Genomic DNA, 21,091 nt, shown 5'->3' on the forward strand with positions numbered 1-21,091 from the left:
TTCGCAGTGGAAGTGACGTATAAGCGCCACGCGCAGCAAAACTGAGCGCGGGAGGTGACGCCCACTGACTGCAGAGGGCGCGTGCTCCCGGCAGGCTGTGCGCGAGCGCGAACCTTCCACCCGAGCGTGAGGAGCTCGCTGCCGCTGAGAGCGCGGGAGGCCGCCTCGCGAGGTACCGTGTAGACTTAAGTGCCGGCCAGGGAAACCCACCGAGGGGTTGGGTGCCCCTCGGACCCTGGAGTTAGAAAGTGAGGGCTTTGGGACCAGCTTCCCCTCAGAGACCCAGGACCTCTCCCTCCGCACTGCTGCCCTTGGCGCGGATGGTTCTGTGATGGTGGGTGGCTAGCAGCGTCCCTGGCCTCTACCCACTAGATGCCAGGCGACCGAAAATGTCCCCAGACTTTGCCCACTGTCCCCCAATCGCCTCTCCCGCATAAGGACTGTGCCAGGGTAGTGCAGGCCAGTAGGTCTTTAAGGCGCCACCCCCTGTCGTGTAGCAGCGCAGCCTGTGAAGTGGGCATTGGCATCTTTTATACAAATGTAATAAAGTAGCCCCACGTTGCTAAATCAGCTGAGGAACTCGTTGAAGACAGTGAAATGTCACCCCCTGCTCCCCTCCCAGCTTTGGTGCTGGTATTTTCGAGCATCCCAAGGTGCAGCCAGGGGTGGGAACCTGTGCCCGGAGTCAGGCATTCGTGGTAGAACCCAGCTCAGGTCTGGTTCCAAAGCCCTTGTGCTTTCTGGTTTTAAAAGTGTGAATATTTCTGCTGGAGAAAAATATCATAAGCCTTTTATACCCCTGTGATTAAAAGCCATTTGGAGGGACTTCCCTAGCGTTCCAATGTTTAAGACTTTGCCTTCCAATGTAGGGGGTGTGGGTTCGATAACTGGTTGGGGAGCTAAGATCCCACCTGCCTCCAGGCCAAAAAACCAAAACATAAAGCAGAAGCAGTATTGTAACAAATTCAATGAAGACTTTAAAAAGAGTCCCCGTCAAAAAAAAAAAAAAATCTAAAAAAAAAAAGCCATTTGGAATGACAGATATGTATTACTGTATTTTTACAAAAGGCACGGTATTAATTAGCCTATCAATACTATGGAAAGACCTTTTTTTTTTTTTTTTTTTGCGGTACGCGGGCCTCTCACTGCTGCGGCCCCTCCCGCCGCGGAGCACAGGCTCCGGACGCGCAGGACCAGCGGCCACGGCCCACGGGCCCAGCCGCTCCGCGGCACGTGGGATCCTCCCAAACCGGGGCACGAACCCGCGCCCTCCGCATCGGCAAGCGGACTCCCAGCCACTGCGCCACCAGGGAAGCCCAAGACCATTTTTTTATGATGTATAGATTACATTATTCTAAGACGTTAGAATGAAGTACTTTTCTAGAATATGACTACTTTTTAAGGTATTCTTTACCTAAAAATACACACTTTGGGATCGTTTGTGTTTCACAACCTGGAATTAACAGTATGCCTGCATACTTCTAAAAGGAATTGTACAAAACTGCATACGTCATTCCACTTTTTTGTGTTAAAACACAAAATTTTCTATCATAATTTTTTTGGGCTGTGCCATGCGGCTTGTGGGATCTCAGTTCCCTGACCAGGGATTGAACCTGGGCCCCAGCAGTGAAAGCCCAGAATCCTAACCACTGGACCACCAGGAAATTCCCAATCACAAACTTTAAAGGATGTACCATCTAGATGATCATAAATGTTGGCATTTTAAAATGCACATCACTCTTAAAAGTACTGAAAGAAATCTAAATTTAATAGCATTTTCATACCCATAAACATCTATTTAAAAATACATGAATAAACTAAAAAATTGAAAATTTTCTTTTGCTTTTTCTCCCTAAATTCATAATTATATTTCTATTCTACTTTCTCCACAGAATTTCATTCTAACATATATATATATGATCAAAAACTTTTGAGTAATCTGTCATGTTTCTGTGCAACACAAAAATATAATTTGAAAATGAAATTTAAAAATTTTTCATAATACTGTAAGTCTACATTTCTTTCCAGATTTAAAATTACCTTTATTTCTACTCACTTGGCAAATAAAAGAATATATTCCATGTGTTCATAAATAGTAAACAAAAGAATGTTACTGAAAGTGTATAGAATGAAAGAGATGGGGCTGTTCCTCCCCTCATGCCAATTCATGTATCTATGAGTAAATATTACATATTGCTAGAATGAGATTCAGTCCCAATTTTATGGGTTTTTTCATAGATGTAAGCTGAGTGAGATACCTTGTTCATAGCAAGATGCACATGAAGGGGTTTTGTCACTGCAGTGTCTCTTAACTTTTTAAACTCCTTTCCACACCAGAAATCACCTAGTAAGCAACAAATTTTTTTTTAATTATCACCTGACAGTTTGGTTAGGAAGAACCTCCTTTAGTTCTGTTGAAAATAGAAAATTTGAAACCACCTGAGTAGCAGAATTTGTTAGCCAAGTCATTAAAGCTGTGTTCTCAGTTTCTGGAAAGTATACCAAAAGTCTTAACTAAGATTTACTAAATAACTGTTGAACTTCTTGACTGAAAGCACATTCTCCTAAGTACATGTGGAAGTGGAAGATCTGGCAAATGATTTGCTTCACACTAATTTTGCCTGCATACCCGTTTTAAACGGGCTTCTAATCACTGTTGAAGCTTAGCAGGTAAAAGCCTGATAGCAGGGGTAAGCTGGGACAAAGTGAGAGAGTGGCATAGACATATATACACTACCAAACGTAAGGTAGATAGCTAGTGGGAAGCAGCCGCATAGCACAGGGAGATCAGCTCGGTGCTTTGTGACCACCTAGAGGGGTGGGAGGGAGACGCAAGAGCGAGGGGATATGGGGATATATGTATACATACAGCTGATTCACTTTGTTATACTAACACATATAGCAGAAACTAACACACCATTGTAAAGCAATTATACTCCAATAAAGATGTTAAAAAAAATCCTAATAACATGACTGAGCAGAAACTTGAAGGGATGAGTGTTTGGCTAGTCATGTTTATAAAAAGCCAAAGTAGAGATGGAATCAAGATACAAAAGCTCTAGTAGAAAAAGATCTGAGTTGGCAAAGGGCTGTTTTAAAAACACCAAGATGGGGGCAGGAAGTATACAGAAACTACTTTCTGCTCAATTTTGAACCTAAATCTACTCTCTAAAAAAGTGTATTTAAAAGGAAAAAAAAAAGACTGATAGGGATAGGTAGTTAATAGTGAAGCCATGTTGCTGAGAAGAAAAAAGAATTTAATCCCTTAGAAAGATGCATGATTAGGTCTGAAATAATACAGTGATTGTTGAGAGGTAATGAAGGCACAGTTATAGTTAGCGTAATTTTAAAAACTGAAGGTGGGTGGTACTCTGACATTTTAGCAGCCCCAGAAAAGCTGCAGAAATTCAGAAAAATTCAGAAATTGATTTGCTTGAAAGTTGATCTGAAATACCAGCCTCATTTTCATACTAGCATGCCTGTACAGAGAGCCCTCTAGTGGTTTCTTTATTAAAACTTAATGCCGTCAACTTCTTTCAACTATTCAACTATCTGGGAGGTGATACGAGAAAAAAAAATTTTTTTTTGAACACTTCCAGGGTTACCTGTTCCATTTCTTGAATTTTAAATTATTAGAGAGCATTATTCAAAACCTGTATTAAGCTCCTCTATTAAGACCAAAACCATTCAAAGGAATATGAGGTCTGAGAAATTGAATTCTCTGTTGATTTAGTCCATTTGGAGGGCCATTCAACACCTATTATTTTCAGCAGCACTAAAATAGAAACGAAGGTTGAATTGGCTCTGTATTCTAAACAGTGAAAAAGAGCAAGTTGTCATAAAGTTTTGTTCTTTGATCCTACCCCTGCCTGCCAGATTCCCATTTAAGTATATTTTTGGCCGCATTAACGCTTCTTGTGGGATGTTAGTTCCCTGACCAGGGATTGAACCTGGGCCCTGGCAATGAAAGCGCCTAACCACCGGACCGCCAGGGAATTCCCTTAAGTATTATCATAGTAACTTACATTTGCTAGGGAACTAATGAAGAGTGAGCCAGGAAATGTGAAAATCCTAACCATATCCTCTTATCCTCTCTATCACCTTATCTGTGAAATGGTGGTAGTTATGGATATGCCCTACCTAGCTCTGGCTATTGTGGTAAAGATGAAAGAAGGTAATATATGAGAGTACCTTTAAAGCAAGATTTATTTAGATTTAAATGAGCAACTATTACTCATCCCTATTTCCAAAGCAGACAGTCAAATTAATTAACCTGATTAATAATAGACACAGCTCAGCAGTGATATGGCCACTGGCAGTCCTAGAAAGAATGCATTCTTTCTGCAGAGGAACAGGAAAGACTTGTATGTTACTTACCTACCTACGTACTCTATATTCTTTATTTACCAGAAGATAGTAGTGTCTACATATTTCCCTTTTCCTCTAGTAACTGGGAAAATGGTAGAAGTTTGTTCTTGCTTTGTGTGTGTGTATAAGTATATATATCTGTATGTATATACTTATGTATGTTCTATCCCCTGCCCCAAATATCAGCATACTACAGTACTACCATTGGCTTAATTAGAAAGTATGCTATGTTGGCCACTGTGTCCACTTCTATCCCCATTACTTAAGTAGAAACCTTATGTGAATGTGGTTTAACTTAAGGATGTCACGTGCTATGCTGATCAAAATTTCACCTTTCCTTGTTTTTACTCCTCTCTTCTAATTGGCATGATAGAAAAACAAAGTCAATGATTTCTTTTATGTTAAAAATGAGCAAAAGGGCTTCCCTGGTGGCGCAGTGGTTGAGAGTCCGCCTGCGATGCAGGGGACACATGTTCGTGCCCCAGCCTGGGAAGATCCCACATGCCGCGGAGCGGCTGGGCCCGTGAGCCATGGCCGTTGAGCCTGCGCGTCCGGAGCCTGTGCTCCACAACAGGAGAGGCCACAACAGTGAGAGGCCCACATACCGCAAAAAAAAAAAAAAAAAAAAAAAAAAAAATGAGCAAAAGGGCTTCCCTGGTGGCGCAGTGGTTGAGAGTCTGCCTGCCGATGCAGGGGACACGGGTTCGTGCCCCGGTCCGGGAAGATCCCACATGCCGCGGAGTGGCTGGGCCCGTGAGCCGTGGCCACTGGGCCTGCGCGTCCAGAGCCTGTGCTCCGCAACAGGAGAGGCCACAACAGTGAGAGGCCCGCGTACCACAAAAAAAAAAAAAAAAAAAAAAGACCAAAAAATAGTACTTGATGCTATCAGGCAATTAGATCTTTGCTTAAGAAAAGCAAGATTTGTGACTAAAAGGAAACATTTTCTTGGAACCAACCTTTCATCGCTAGGACTTAAAATTCCTTTTTAAAAAATAACTTTCCATAAGTTAAAATTAGCATCTTTACAAATACTAGCAGAGCCACTAAATGAAATATTAACAGCAAAACAAAAAACACAATTAAGAAGTTGAATATTTTATTATTAAACTGTTTCTTATTTTCCTGCAAGGCTGTTGCTTCACTGTATAAAAATAGCACCAGCAAACACAGTATATTGCAAAATTAAAATAGTAATGTTCTTCACTGGACACTATACAACTAACAAACTTTTCTCCACTGTCATTTATTTCCAGTGGCAAGTTCATTGAGTATTTTGACCCAAATCCAGGGATGGCGGTAAGCAAGTTACAATACTATATAAGGTTAAGATAACAATGTTATCCTTGAATTAATTTTTATAACTAGTTTTACCACAGATAATTTCAGGAATTCTGAGTATTATAACTGGAGACTAGCCTAAAAATCACAGGGTGTTGTGAAAAAGATGCATGGTGTTTATGTGAAATCATTAGGAAGTTAAGGGGTATTTTCTTCAGGCAACATTGTTGCTAAAAGTTGCTTTTAAAAAATCTATCCACCACTAATTTAAGACAACTATACTAGATTAAGTTGTTTCCAACTAGTTTATTTAGGGGTTCCATTTTCACTCCTCAATAGATTTTATGTATTTCTCATATGCTTCTTCACTCATTAGTTCATCTAGTTCTGAAGGGTTACTGAGTGTCATCTTGATCAGCCAACCTGCAACCAAAAAAAAGTATCTTATATTAGTATCTTATGTTCCAAATCACCTTTTTAAAGAGAAAGTCAAATTCATTCAAAATGTAAATTCTGAATGCCTCAAAATTAACTTACTATTCTTTACATAAATCACTCATTATTTGTTCAAAGAGCTTTAAATTTTAGCCTTAAGAATTAAATTAATATTCCTTACATATCATAACTGAAAAGAACCAGAAGAAATTCTACCATAATGGATTAAGAACTTCTAGGCTGTAATAAGCATCAACAACTTTACACACGGATCCAAATACACAAGGCCAGGTATATCTTTAACAAAAGGAACACCAACACTGTGACTACTTAGATTAATGGCATTAGAAAGCTTTAGTAGAGAGAAGTAGGTGATAGGAAACAGAGAGCTACAACCTAATGCTAATTTTGCATCTTGTTGGCTGTGTGACCTTAGCAGAGAAATCCTTTGGCCTCAATTAATCTACAAAATGGAAAAAATTGCTGCTAGCTTACCTTACTACATTATTATGAAGATGAAAATGTGAGAAAACTGAAAATTAATGTAATAAATGTTATTCTATTACCACCTACATCACACAATGTGATTAGATGCTTTATGACTGAAGAGGTAAATACTCGCAAGTGTTTACAATGAGTCTACACTATGATACTAAGAACCCTATAAAATAAGGAAATGCTTTTATTGACAGAGATTTTAAACATACCCTTATATATTCAGCTAAACTGTTTTCCCTTTTTAAAGCAGAATATCTCTATTTAGTACCAAGAAGGGCAAAAAGAAGTCACCATCAGCTAAAGATTGCTTTAAATTCTAGATTAAATGTTAACTGCAGCAAACAATCCTTAAAAAAATTTCTAGCAACAACTTACCATCTTCATAACAAGATTTGTTGACAAGTCCTGGATTTTCTGCTAGAGCTTCATTAATTTCAGTTACTTCTCCTGATAGAGGAGAATAGAGTTCACTAGCAGCTTTCACACTTTCCAAAGCACCAAATTCCTCTAAATTGAGAAAATTAAAGAAAATATTAAATGTCAAGTTAGTGACCCCAAAATACAAAATATGGAGAAGTGATCACCTCTAATACAGTAATGATAGAAATTCCTAAATATCTTTAATTAAAGTAAAACCATAGGTTTTGTCATGCAAGATCTTCATTTATCCAGTCTGTAGCCTGACAACCTGGCCCCATCCAAAGAGCACAGGGTAACCAGAACACAAGTAGAAAACCAGTCTGATTTGCTAAAGGGGTCAGAGGATGGACTGTGGGCCCCCAAGGTGGCTGGAAATTGAGGGTTGAAATTCTAGAGAGAAGGGAGCAATAGTTTAGAGAAAAAGTAGTCAGTATAGAGATCTCAAAATGATCCACAGACCCACATGTTGGAATTAGCAGAGAACCTTAACATAGCTACTGTAAGTATGTTTAAAGACCAAAAAAAAAACAAAAACAAAAAACCAGTGAGTGAATATATGGGGAAATACTTGCAAAGAAATTATAATTTTTTAAATGGACATTCTAGAACTGGAAAGCATAATATCTAAAATAAAACATTCACTAGATGGCATTAACAGTAGACTGGATACTGTGCAGAAGGGTCAGTGAACATGAAGATCATCTGAAACCAACCAATCTGAAGAATAATTTGAAAAGAAAAACAAAGACTGAAAAATTAACAGAGCCCTGGGATTTCCCTGGTGGCACAGTGGTTAAGAATCCACCTGCCAATGCACGGGACATGGGTTTGAGCTCTGGTCTGGGAAGATCCCACATGCCACGGAGCAACTAAGCCCGTGGGCCACAACTACCGAGTCTGCACTCTAGAGCCCGCGAGCCACAACTACTGAAGCCCGTGCACCTAGAGTCCGTGCTCTGCAACAACAGAAGCCACTGCAATAAGACGCCTGCGTACTGCAACGAAGACCCAATCAGCCAAAAATAAAAATAAATAAAAAACAAACAAAAAAACAGAGCCCTGCTCACCTACAGGACAAAATCAAGTGATCTGAACTGAATGTGATGAATACAACACACCAAAGTTTGTGGGGGCAGAGCTAAAAAAGTGCTTAGAAGGAAGTAATATCTTTAGGCGTTATTTAAAAGAACATCTTAAAATCAATGACCTGGCTTCTAAAGACACTAGAAAATGAACAAAAGCAGTCAGTTTATGGAAAGGAGGCAACATTAGACAAAAGGGATGACACTGGTGATTTTTTTTAATGATTTGTAGCCTTGAAGAAAGGACACTGATCTGTGCCAGGTGGAGCAGCCAAAATTCTGAAAGAAAATCTCAGTCTTACTGGTTTAAAGGCCTAGGAGACAAGAGTTTGGAGCCACCATAGCTACTGGAAAGTGAGCTGGAAATCTCATTAAGGATAGAGATAAAAAGGACAGCCCCAAATTCTGTCCAGGTCTCTGAATGATCCCTGAATCATATGTGCATGGGGCAGACTCCAAATGTCCTAGATAAGGCTAGAAGAATCAGACTAAGATTTTAGCTGCCACTCACCACAAGGGAGACAGCATTTTACAGTATGGATAAAAGAAGTCCAGTAGGGCTTCCCTGGTGGTGCAGTGGTTGAGAATCTGCCTGCTAATGCAGGGGACACAGGTTCGAGCCCTGGTCTGGGAAGATCCCACATGCCACGGAGCAACTAGGCCCGTGAGCCACAACTACTGAGCCTGAGCGTCTGGAGCCTGTGCTCCTCAACAGGGGAGGCCGCAACAGTGAGATGCCCGTGCACCGCGATGAGGATTGGCCCCCGCTTGACACAACTAGAGAAAGCCCTTGCACAGAAATGAAGACCCAACACAGCCAGAAATAAATAAATTAATTAATAAAAAAAAAAGAAGTCCAGTAAAAAAAACCTGAAAACAAACAAAACCACAAGTTTCCAGAAGCTAGAAAAAGGAAATTAAATCTAAGTAAGTTGGAGGAAGAAAATAAAGATATGAAAGAACAAATGAAATGGAAAATAAGAGAAAATTTAACATAGTAGAAATTTGGTTCTTTCAAAAGATTGATCAATTTGATAGAGCTAGCAGACTGATTGAGAAGAGAAAATGACCACCAATATGAAGGAATGAAAAAGGAGTCCTTACTACAGATCGTACGGGTATAAAAGGATAATAAATGAAAACTATGAGCATCTTTATGCTGAATATAACAACATGAAACGGAAAAATTTCTCAAAACCAATGTAAGGTAATATAGAAAATCTGAATATATATTAAAGAAATTTGTATCAAAAACCTTCCTACAAAGAAATCTGGCTCATATTCCACCAGTTAATTCTACCAAACAATTAAAGAAGAAACAACACTAATCTTGCACATTCTTTCAGAAAAAGAAAAGAGGTAGGAATATTTCTAAACTTATTCTATGAGGTCAATATAACAGATTCCAAAATTTGACAAAGCCAGTTTAAGAAATGACCAAGATCTCTCATGAACATAATGTACAAATTAGCAAATCAAATCCAGCAGTATGTTTTTAGAGATAATTTTTAATTTTTGTATCATGACTACCAGGAATGCAAGGTTGGTTAAACATTAAAAAACGAATCACCATTCATCACATTAACAAGAAAAACCCTTCGATCATGTCAATAGATGGAGAAAATGAATTTGACAAAAATTCAACATCCACAAATGATAATTCTCAGCAAACTAGATATAGAAAGGAACTGCTTCATCTGATAATGGGCATCTATGAAAAACTCCACAGCTAAATATCATACCTAATGATGAAATACTATATCTCTGCGAACCTTGGGATGGGCCACAGTTGCTCACTTTCTCAGCTCACAGTGCCCTGAGTGTCTCAGTAAGGTTTTGTGGTAATCTCCAGACCAAAACAAATACCTAACACTTCAATTTATTGAAGGTCCAAACTACTTAGTAAGTTTTTATATCCTATCCTAACAATTGAGTAGCAGTTTGAAAACATTAACACACATATATTGAACAAAAAAGAATTTTCATTTTTAATTACAATTTACAGATATGTGTCTGTTGCATACTGTATTAAGTTCTCCATCAGGGAATCAGGTCACATCAATCATTGCCGTACCTGATGTTCCATGCCAATTGTGCAGTACTTGCTTCAAAGTCACATTACCCAAAGTCATATAGAAAGATCCAACACTGAAATTGTTACCTCCATTGTTTATTAGTTTGTGCTGTGTCCAACAGATGTTAAAAATTAAAAATACCCCACAGCACCTCATGGCACTAGGGTATATAGTCTGGGAACTATGAAGATAGACAAAAGATTTCTTAGAGAAGACAATGTTCCATACATATATATGACAAAATATTCATAAAATACATTTCTGAAAAAGGATTTGTATCTAGAATTTAAAATGATGCCTAAAAATCAATGGTAAAAAGATAACCCAAGTAAAAGACTAGAGACTTCACAAAAAAAGATGTGAGTGGCAAAAAGCACATGGAAAGGTGAACAATAATCTGTCCTAAGGAAATGCAAGTTAAAACCACAGTGAAATATGCAGCACCTGGAACTCTCTCATACTGTTGGTGAGAGTGTAAAATGGTATAACCTCTTTGGCAAACATGATGGGACTTTGCAGCATAAAAAAGCAAAATACTGATCACTCAATATGAATGAATCTCAAAATTATGACATTAGACAGATGAAGCCAGACATAATACATATTGTGTGATTCCTTTTAAATGAAGTTAAAGAACAGGCAAAACTAATCTATGGTGACAGAAATCAGAGAAGTGGTTGTATATTGAGAAGAGCTTTGATTGGCAAGGTTTACACAGTGTATAAACACAGTTGTCAAAACTCTGGCTTATACAATTAAGATCCATGCATTTTCACTGTATGTAAATTTTGTATCACTTTAAAAAATACCTTTAGCAGAAAGTTTAAAGAAAGCATTCATTAGTTTAAGGGTATTACTCAACATATTTAGATTAATAGAATTTTTTCTATAATAGAAGCACAAAAAGTAGGTTCATGCTCCTCACTTGCTATAAAGAGATGTTCAGAAATTTCTGATCTGCTTGAGAACAGCAAAGTGCATACACAGTAAATAAAACATGATTAAAGAAAACAGATACTTAAATTCTGTAGGGCTACCTTACATATGTCAAGGAACCCATGAATAATAATATACGTGGTTCCACTGGCTGACATTTTTCAAGCACTAATCTTATGCTGGATATTATGCTAATTTCATTTCATCCTTACAGCTACTCTATGAAGTAAGTATTATTATCCCAACTTTCAGATGAGACCTACATTAAGTAATCTCTCCCAAATCACACAGCTGATATGTTGAGAGGCCAGGATTTAAAACCAGATTCTGACTCAGAAGCCCATGTTCTATCCTGATATTCTTTACTGCCTCCAAAGAAAGACAGATTTTATTTTTTAAACTTCAGAGACTTCAGCTATATTATACTATATCAACGTGTGGCGGGGAGGGTGCTAAGAGCCATTTCCCTCTACTTCCTGCCTTCCATTGTAAGGTCTGAAAATGCTCATTATTCTCCTCACCATCATTCCTTACAGTTAGGCATGGCAATACGACCTGGACTTGGCTAAATTGATAAAAGAAAAGGTGATCTGAGAGATTTCTGGTTGAGATATTTGTTTCCGATAAAGAGACAAAGAGATCCTGTCCTTCTCTTCCTACTTTTGGATACTGTCATTGAGAACATGATGCTTGAAGGTTCTGCTGCCATTCTGTGACCTCTGACATGCTGAGGCAGAAAAAGTAAGAGAGAGGTTGTGTCCTTGATAATCTTCACTGAGTCAATCCTGTATCCACCTGTTTCCAGGATTGCTTGTATGAGATATGATAAACCCCTGTTGGTTGATCTACTCTTATGTAAGTTTTCTGTTACTTGAGGAAAAAGTACTCTAAATGATCCTGGGTACAAACAAGTTATTATGCAAGATAAAGAAAATTCATGGCATGAATCATGACATACCAAGATGAGAAAAACACTCACCTTGTTTGTTCAATTTTGTCCCAACTTCAGGCAGACTACAGTAAACAACATCTCCCAAAGCTTCCTTTAAAAAACAAAAACAAAACATCAAACCTCTAAGAAATCAAATTAAACCTAGTAAATAGGAACAAGCCAAACACTGAATCCCTTTAATTCAGACAGTACATACTTTACACCTGAGGGGCCAAATTCTTTAGTTTTTCTTATAACCCTTTAAAAATGCAAAATTATTCTTACCTCAGGATCTGCAAGAAAACAGGCCACTAGCTGCATTTCCCAGAGGTGGCAGTGACCCCGTCACAAACCATATGCCCCCTAAAGGATTACTAGCTCCTCTAAGAACACACTTTGTGCTTTTCCACCTCTGCAATTTTACTGAGGCCATTTCCCCTACTACATCTGCTGACTAATAAGTAATGATCTCTCCATCAGGTGAGGGGGTTACAACGCCTTGTACTACTCAAGGCATCCGTCACACAATGTTTTGTATGTCATTTTCCATGTAGTTGATTCCCCCTCATAAACTCCAGGAGGGGAGGACAATACTTACGCAGTATTTCACAAAGCATGCTGTACTGGGCCTCAGTAGGTACACAGATATGCCAATGAAGATATAGTTGTCATTGATTCTCAGTACCTGAGATCGCAACATTTCTGAAGAATACTGTATACTCCCATCAGTTAATATCCCCCGCCCCTTCTCCCCACCCCACCCAGAGATCCAGCTGAAAATCAGTGATGCATGCTGCTATTTGGATTCTCAAGTTTTCTTTTACACAATAGCTCAATATGGGATCCGTGGCCATAAGGGAATTAGTAGAGACAAACTCTAAATAAAAGGTTTATCTTTGTGTAATCTGTGCCAATCTAGGTGTTCCCTCTTCAAGTCCCCAGATCACATGTCGACCATTGTTATCCACAAAACACTGTCGACACTCCAGCCCTTTTGCTTGCTCTGCTTCCTTCCTTAACTGCCCCAATATGAGACAAACATTTCTCTCTTGAATCTAATTTTTAATTTTAAGTGTTAACCTTTCAATATCTCTAAAAACACTATACGCTGCCCTAACTAAACTATGTTTTACTTTTTCCATCTATGACTGATGTTCTTCTTAGGGCCTTTAAAGGGCCCAAAGTAATACTAAGGGACAGAATAAACAATTTTTAAAAGGTAAAGCAATCCAGTTTAGGCAAGAGCAGACTGAAATATTTCAAGACAATCCGATACCTGTGCAAAACTGCTGATTCCCACTGTTCCAACACCGTTTTCTGTTGTTACCCATTCATGTTTGTCTGTGAATTTACGACCTAAAATAGAAGACCAATATTTCAGAAAAGCAGTGGCATCACTTCTTAAAAAGCATTTTTTTTACATATCAATGCTGTCAAAGGGCAAGACCTTCCCAGTATTTGTGTTTGACTTATTGGCATTGCCATTCAACAGTATACTGCCCAGGACAAAACAGATCATGTGAGAAGACACATCTCAACACTGGTATCATTTAGGCAAAGATGGCTTGATGTGAACACCTTTGCATCTTTTGGAGATATATTATTTGCCCTTCACATTACTCAGTCTAAATCACACACACACACACACACAATTTTGCAGCACATTTCAAATATATATTTATCTATTACTGGTCTGTCATACAAAGGAAGTCTGTCCCTCTGAAGAAAGAGTGATGAGGTTTTGGGAGGAGCATAAAGACTGCTCATAAATGATTTAACCTAAAAAATTATGTGCCTCTTTAGGTAGAGCTGTGTGGAATCTTAACAGGAATAAAATTGACCTGGAACAATTATAACTTGACTAAGTTCTTGATTCCACCTTAAATGAATTCAAGTTTCCCCTTGAGGAAAGTGGCTACCATCATTTAAAGAAGCAAACTATACGATCAGAACTCAATAGTCACCTCAGAGCTAAGACATTAAATGGCAGAAAGGCAGCCTCTGCTCGACATTCATTGGACAGGTTAGGCCTTAGCTTTATGGGCTGCTTCTCTTCAAATACACAGATGGCCAAAATACTCAAGGATTCTTGGAAGAAAGACCTGCCAAAGTTCGAGTGATGTGAAAAAAATTCCTTACGATTTAATGTCAAAAGTACTTGCTTAAAATAATACATTTTTTTTTAAAAAAAACTTACCTTCTTAAATATATATCACATTCTGAAGTGAAGCAGTATTTTTCCAAAAATACTACATCGTAAGTTAGTAAGAAAATGGCTCGTTAATTTCAATACTGTTTTACAATAAGCATTGCTGGTTCACCCTTACCCAAAAGATAACTGTACTTAAAACATTAAACTGCCTTGATTACACAGCTCTGATACACAGCAGAGTGTAAATAAAGAGTATTTCTTTCTTTTACTCCCAATCATTAAAAAACTTTAATATCATACTCCTCAGTGGAAGAGGTTGCAAAATCTGCCACAAAGTAACTTGCTTTGCTTCACTCCACTTCAAATTCCTAAATGCTTCAGGTCAGCGTGTGTTTCCCTAAGAAAGTGTGTTTGTACTTAGTGTTCTGACTGCAACCCATTCTCCCCGCCGCCTTTTCTTGACTTTCAGATCTCAGTTTAGCAGCTCTGCCTGCCAGATGCCTTATGCAGCCCTCCAAGCCTGGGTTCCTGGGCCGTCTAACCTGCTCCCACAGCACTCTGCACCACTCTCCCACCCCATTCCCCCCACACACTCACAGCACTTTACAGTTTCCCCCAGGCAGTAGACCAAGTACAAAGCAAGAGCAGGCTTTATCTCATCTGTATTCCCAGTTCAAAACACAGTACTTGGCGTATATTAAGCACTCAAAAGCTGGAGTGAAGTCATTTTTTTTTTAAGTCTAAGAGGATGCTCAGCAAAACATCTAATATATAGTTATTTGGCTACAGGACTCAATTCTCCCTAACATTCTGTCACAACTCTAAAACTGGCAGTTTAAATCTAATATACCTTTTAAAAGTAAGGACTGGACAACCATAAACATACGACTTCTCTGAAATTACTGTCCTGACTTTGGTCTTGCCATCGTACCTAATTGTAAAGATAATCTTAGGAGTAAGAGTGCTCTCACATTCAATTTAGCAACTGAGCAACCACAAGTTTAGAGGAAAAGGCAGCAACATTGCTAAGCTAAATGCACCTAGGTCCACTTGATTTCAAAGGCCATGAAGTCTTTGTACTAGGCCATGCAATTTAGGCAAAAGACGATGATTCGTACAATTCTCCTTTAACCCTTGGCCCAACAGGAAAAAAGGGAACAGGAGATTAGGTAAATAATTACTTTTCCTCTGAGTCTTGAAAAACATGGGTTTTGGCCCCCCCAAAATTAGGTGTGTTGAGTAATTTATGAGAAGTTTGCATTCTCCTCCCTTCAGTCACTGAGTCAAATAAAATATATTAACATTTGATCAATTTTCCGCTATCTATTTGATTCTATACACTAATATTTAATAAGTAATATTTATCAAGTACTATGCGTCAAGCTATATGTACAGCAGTTACATTATTTCATTTCATCCAACAAATCTGTAAGGTAGGGATTATCATTTCCATTTTTCTGATTAGGGAAACAGACTCAGAAGTTAAGTGACTACCCAAGATGTCACAGCTCAAAAGAGGTGGAGTGAAAATTTGGAACTCGGTCTCTTTAGTATTAAAAACCTAGGTGTTCAACCAGATCATGGGTATTGATATCTTGGGCAGTATTTAACTAGATAACAGGAAAATGCAAAAAGCTAGTGATAGTGTAACAATGAATAACCAAAATACATAGGTTTGAAATTCCGTTCTTATCTGAGAAATGCTCTTCCCTTGAAATGCCGCACTAGAAGAGCTGAGAGATTATAATGGGTGGGTGGGGTGGGGAGGAGGTAAGCGTCATTATGTTTGACCTTGGACTAAACCTATCAACTTTTCTAGTCCCAAACAGGTTTCTAAAACAACGAACTTAATGAGACAACAGCCACCACAGACCTGCGCTCTGTCAGCAAGAAGCCTGAGTTCTCGGAGGTGCAGTTAGTGTCTCAGGTATTGGTGCAGGAAGTAAAACGGTTTTTCCTCTGCGGTAACGTGTGCTAAAGTAGGACAGATGGCCAAGACATTTACGGGCAGGTCTCCCTGTTACTTCAAGTCCATGTAAGTAAGGCCTCGTTTCAGCCCAACACACATTCACGACTCGATACAGACTTCAGTAGAACGTCTTCTGTGGAGTCCAGTAGAGTTTTATCTCACTGCTTTAGGAAATAGCCGTCTCCAAAGTTGTGCCAGCTTTAGCTGGTAAAAATCTAGACCCAGTGCTTTAAATTTCAATAAATGCTCTTGCTTTACTTTTACTTCAGAATTCAGTGACGATCCGGGTAGCAAAGTAAAGCCTATTATTTGTCTTCACTCTTAGGGTCCACGATGCTCACAAATGCTAGAAACCTAAGGTCAGGAAGGAGCTCGGCGACGCTCGCCCGGGTCTCCAGCAGCAAGCGCCCGACGCTCCTGCCGGAAGCAGCCGGGACACAGCGGCCGCGCGTGTTCTCCAGGCCTCCCCGCCCCCCTCCCCCCGCCTCCCAACCCGCAGGACAAAGACTGCGGGGTCGTCCAAGTCACTCAGGGAGTAGCGGCCTCGCCACACGGGATCCCAGCAACAATAAGCGTGCGCAGGGGTCGCCTGCCTTGACGGGGGCGACCAGCGGCGGGGACCCGAGGTGAGGATCGAGGCCCCAGCCCCTTCCCCCGAGTCAGCTTGGCTCGCCCCACGTGCCCGGCCGCACTTACCCGACAACAGAACGGGGCCGGTGCACAGCGGCCGGACGGCGCCCGCCCGCAGTCCCCAGGGCCACGGCGGGCAGGGCGCGTTGGGCGCAGAGATGGCGCGCAGGCTGCAGACCGCGGCCCGCACGCTCCGCGCCACTCGCAGCGCCATGTTCGCAGGGGTGCAGAGGGTCTCCGCGCAGCATCTAGAGCACCCCCGGCCGGAGGGGGCGGGGCGGGGAGGGGGCGGCCCCGGGCCGGAGCGAGCCGGAGCGAGCTGGCTGGACCGGCGCGCAGGGGCGGGGCCCCGGGAGGGGCGGGACCTGGTGGGGCGGCAGGCGGGAGGGGCGTGACACTCGGAATGCTTTGTGGCCCGGAAGGGGCTGCGGCGAGGGGCGGGGACTAGTACGGGGGCGGGCCGGGTTGGGCCGGCCGTCAGGGGCGGGGCCTCCCGGGAGGCGTGGAGCCACGCCTTCCGGCATTGCTTCTGGGTGAGTGAAAGCGCTAGGTCAGGCCTTCTTGCCTCCGCGACCCAGCCGGGCGGTGCAATGGGCTCCAGTCAGGGGTGGTACTGCTGGGCCAGCGCATTCCAGTGCCCTTGGGCCCTGGGGAAGGCAGGGTGCTCCCAGTTCTGTTAAAAGATTAGTTCCCTCCCTTCTACGAGGATCAAGGTCACCCAGAGCAGGATTCATAGTAGGTCCAAACAATCATGCCAGCCAAAGATGGTTATTGGGCATTGGCCAAAGGCTCGGTGACACAAATGCAGTTTCTCTTTGACTTTTTGAAATATTGAAAACAGTCCAGGAACCCACTTTATTACTTTACAGATCCCAAAAGGCCCACGGTCCCCAAAGAGGGTACAGACAGAATCATGAAACTCATAGAGGGGCAAGGACTTGTTCAAGGGGTAGGAGTGGCTTCTTGGTGGAGTCTGGACTGCAGGAGCAATCAAAAGGCAGAGAGTTGAGACCCAGCATGATCAGTTCCTTACTTAAGCAGGAGACATGTCCCACCCAATCCAAGGAGACAAAATAATTAGGTTCAAGGAAAGATCTCACCTTTAACATGGATTTTATGGAGAGGGCATGAATCAGCAAAGAAACGGGGGAGTGAAAAACACTTCAATCTCTACACCTTCAGTATTACAGGATGAGTACCTTGAAGTGTGTGTGTGTGAGTGTTTGTGTTTGGGCGACCCAAATGTTACAGTGAGATTCTGCCTCATTTATAAAATTGGAGATGTGGGCACATGTGTGTGGTAGCTTGCAAGGGCTGTTGTGCTCCGTTTTCCTCTGAGTAAATCATAGCCACTTATTGAGCCCTTGTTATGTGCTGGCACTGTGCAGATATTATCTTTGTAATCTCCTCCAATCTACTCATTTTTTAGATGAAGAGCTGGAGACTCAGAAAGTTTAACTAACTTTTCCAGGAGTGGAATGAGGAAGGCATTTTATGACTTAAGCAGTTACTAGGTGGCAGTAGCTGAACTTGCCCTCTAGTCTGATTCACAATCAACTGCTCTTAAGCTCTGTTCTACTTGCCGCTGTTTGGGATGCTGCCTGGCTCACAGTGGTCTACTCTAAACTCCAGATCTTGGCTGGTTTCCATAATGTCATGTTCTGTTTTTGTTTTATTATAAGCCACTGCAGCATAATGCAAGCCATGCCCTAAAATATTTATTCCTAGCTTCACTAACTCATTTGGTATGAAGAACAAGATCACATATCAATGTGTGGGCTATGTCGTGGGCCCTTACGCCAAAGCAATAGGAAGTGTGTCTTTTTTTTTTTTTTAATGTAACAAGCATTGTGGATTAAAAAAAATTTTTTTTCGTCTGATTATCTTTGTAACATCCATGGCTTGGAATGTGAAAGGTCATCTCATTGTACAGTTGGTACAGGCACCTGAAAATGCAGTGGTCATTTCTTTCAGGTATCTCAGGGGGGCCTGCTCATCTCCTTGAGAAGATATATTTTTCTCTCTCACAACAAGAAATTTCCAATTTGATATTTATAGTCAACAGAGAAGTGGAGAGTGGATGGGAAAGATGGGAAAGAGAAATGAAGAGTTTATAACTTCTCTAGATCTTAGAACTTTTCCTATTTAAACTAACGGACTGTATGTGTCTGGGTAGATTTCTGTATCAGACTTTCCGGAGACGTGTGTGTACTTGGTATGAATTATTTGATGCTTATCTGCCTATATAGCTCATGTTCATACCTGACACAATAAAGAATGAATGATGGGCTTTGGGGTGGATAGAAGATAAATCCCCAAGGTCTTATGTGTATTGCCACGTTACGTGTCTCTCTGTTTATAAAGGATTCTGGCTTTTGATTGTCATGGTAGTTAGGTGGGATCCTGGTTCAGCCATCATAAAAGGATATTTAAGCTCTCATCCAGATAGAAGACTGGCAGTAGTTCAGCTTCACGGTTAAACTAGCTGTTTAATGACCTCATCAAGTGTGCATGTTCCTCTCATCTTTCTGCTCTGCCATCTTCAGATTGTTCCCCATGGTCTCAAGGTAGCTGTCAGAGTTCCAGCAGTCTTAGACCAGACAATGTCCAGCACTAGAGCCCATCTCTTTTGATTAGCAAACTGACCTTTCCCTAAAGTGTCCTAGAGACCTCTTTTCATTTTTCATTGGCCAGACTGGGTCATGTGGCCACCCTAAACAGCTCATTGTCAAGGGCTTTTTTTTTTTTTTTTTTTTGCGGTACGCGGGCCTCTCACTGCCGTGGCCTCTCCCGTTGCGGAGCACAGGCTCCGGACGCGCAGGCTCGGAGGCCATGGCTCATGGGCCCAGCTGCTCCACTGCATGTGGGATCTTCCCGGACCGGGGCATGAACCCGTGTGCCCTGCATCGGCAGGCAGACTCTCAACCAGTGTGCCACCAGGGAAGCCCTGTCAAGGGCTATTGCTAAGACAAATCAAGATTTACTTTGAGGTGGCCACAGGGTCACCTTACCATGAGTCATGTAGGGTAGGGGTAGGGGCTACCTGAACAAATTGGGATTCTGATAGCAAGGAGGGAAGCATGGAATGGATTTGGGGCAGGCTACCTAGAGTATCTGCTACAATGGGTGTGTGAGGAGGAGAGACAAGACAGGGTGAATTGAAGAGGATTCGTGAGGTGCTTCTCCTGCATAGGAGAGGGGAAATGTGCACTTATCCACATAGTCACCTGGAAGACTTTTATTATCTAGGTCTGTGGCTCTCAGAATTTAAAGCATGCTTATCAAGTCTGACTGCACATTGGAATCATCTGGGGGTGCTTAAAAAATATTGATGCCTGGGACCCATCGATTCTGATCAATTTGGATGAAGTCTGGGGTTTCTAGCGTGTAGCCAATATTGAGAACCACTGGTGTAGATCAACGATTCCCAAAGTATTGCCTAAGGAATACTAGCCCTGATTGAAGTGCTTCAATACCAGAAGCCATGGTCATAGGGGTTTGGGAATCATTACACACTTTATTGCTCACATTCATCTCATCCCAGAAGACTCACAGTGCACATTTAGCATATTAAAAGCTCTAACAGTTCCCATGCTAAAACACTTGTGTATCCAGTGTTTCCCACATTTGATCTAGAAACATTTGGGGGAGAATGACACCTGTCATAAGTTGAATTGTGGCCCCTAAAGAGATAGGTTGAAGTCCCAGCCCCAATACTGGGAAGAAGGCCATGTGGCAACAGAGGCAGAGGTCAGAATGATGCATCTACAAGCCAAGGAACGCCAAGGATTGCTGGCACATGCTAGAAGCTAAAAGAGAGCCTTCCAAGGGAACACGGCCCTGTTGACACCTTGATTTTGGACTTCTATCCTCCAGAACTGTGGAGCAATAAATTGCTGTTGTTTTAAGCTACCCGGTTTGTGGTACTTTGTTCTGGCAGCCCTAGCAAACTAATAGGACACCCATTAACATCTCCTGGACACAGTTTGGGAAACCCTGAACTAGAATCATTCAAAGGCAACTCCTGACTGACCAAGAAGATGAAATAATTAGTCTGTAGAGGGGATTTCCCACCACCACCACCCCGAACTCCAGACAATATTTGTTATATTTCTAGTTGAAAATATATTTGAACAAACGTCTATGACAGTGGCGGCAACGGTATGGAGGTATGTATGTATTTTTCCTTTTTTTTTTTTTTTTTTTTGCTTGCCAGGTTTGGTAACTCTTCTATGGACACAGAAAAATATTGACCTGGAGAGAATATAGAATCACTGGTAAGTGTTGGCCTAAGATGCTGGCCCTCCCCTACTCTAC

At 41.2% G+C, this 21,091-nt stretch overlaps 1 protein-coding gene and 1 long non-coding RNA gene across 6 annotated transcripts; one reads left to right on the forward strand and one right to left on the reverse strand.

The window, feature by feature from the left end:
- Positions 1–81: 81 nt before the first annotated feature.
- Positions 82–21,051, forward strand: LOC132480439 (uncharacterized). Of its 3 annotated transcripts, none has more exons than XR_009530644.1 (5): positions 82–172; positions 5,622–5,664; positions 15,995–16,102; positions 16,470–16,770; positions 20,991–21,051. It is a non-coding gene; the product is annotated as an uncharacterized LOC132480439 (long non-coding RNA). The 3 variants fall into 3 exon arrangements; XR_009530645.1 differs by lacking the exon at positions 20,991–21,051 and adding an exon at positions 18,204–19,501; XR_009530643.1 differs by lacking the exon at positions 20,991–21,051 and having other exon boundaries at positions 16,470–17,036.
- Positions 5,480–17,112, reverse strand: GCSH (glycine cleavage system protein H). 3 transcript variants are annotated; one of them, XM_060084668.1, is made up of 6 exons: positions 16,841–17,112; positions 13,300–13,379; positions 12,622–12,708; positions 12,072–12,135; positions 6,955–7,026; positions 5,480–6,069 (listed from the first exon to the last, which is right to left on the reverse strand). In XM_060084668.1, exons 1-6 carry the CDS (start codon positions 16,986–16,988, stop codon positions 5,972–5,974), a joined length of 549 nt encoding a protein of 182 aa, XP_059940651.1. In that variant the 5' UTR covers positions 16,989–17,112; the 3' UTR covers positions 5,480–5,971. The 3 variants fall into 3 exon arrangements, with proteins under 3 accessions (XP_059940651.1, XP_059940652.1, XP_059940654.1); XM_060084669.1 differs by lacking the exon at positions 12,622–12,708; XM_060084671.1 differs by lacking the exon at positions 12,622–12,708 and having other exon boundaries at positions 6,955–7,086.
- Positions 21,052–21,091: the final 40 nt, after the last annotated feature.

Source organism: Mesoplodon densirostris, chromosome 19 (genome assembly GCF_025265405.1).
Source record: "Mesoplodon densirostris isolate mMesDen1 chromosome 19, mMesDen1 primary haplotype, whole genome shotgun sequence".
Classification (NCBI taxonomy): Eukaryota; Metazoa; Chordata; class Mammalia; order Artiodactyla; family Ziphiidae; genus Mesoplodon; species Mesoplodon densirostris.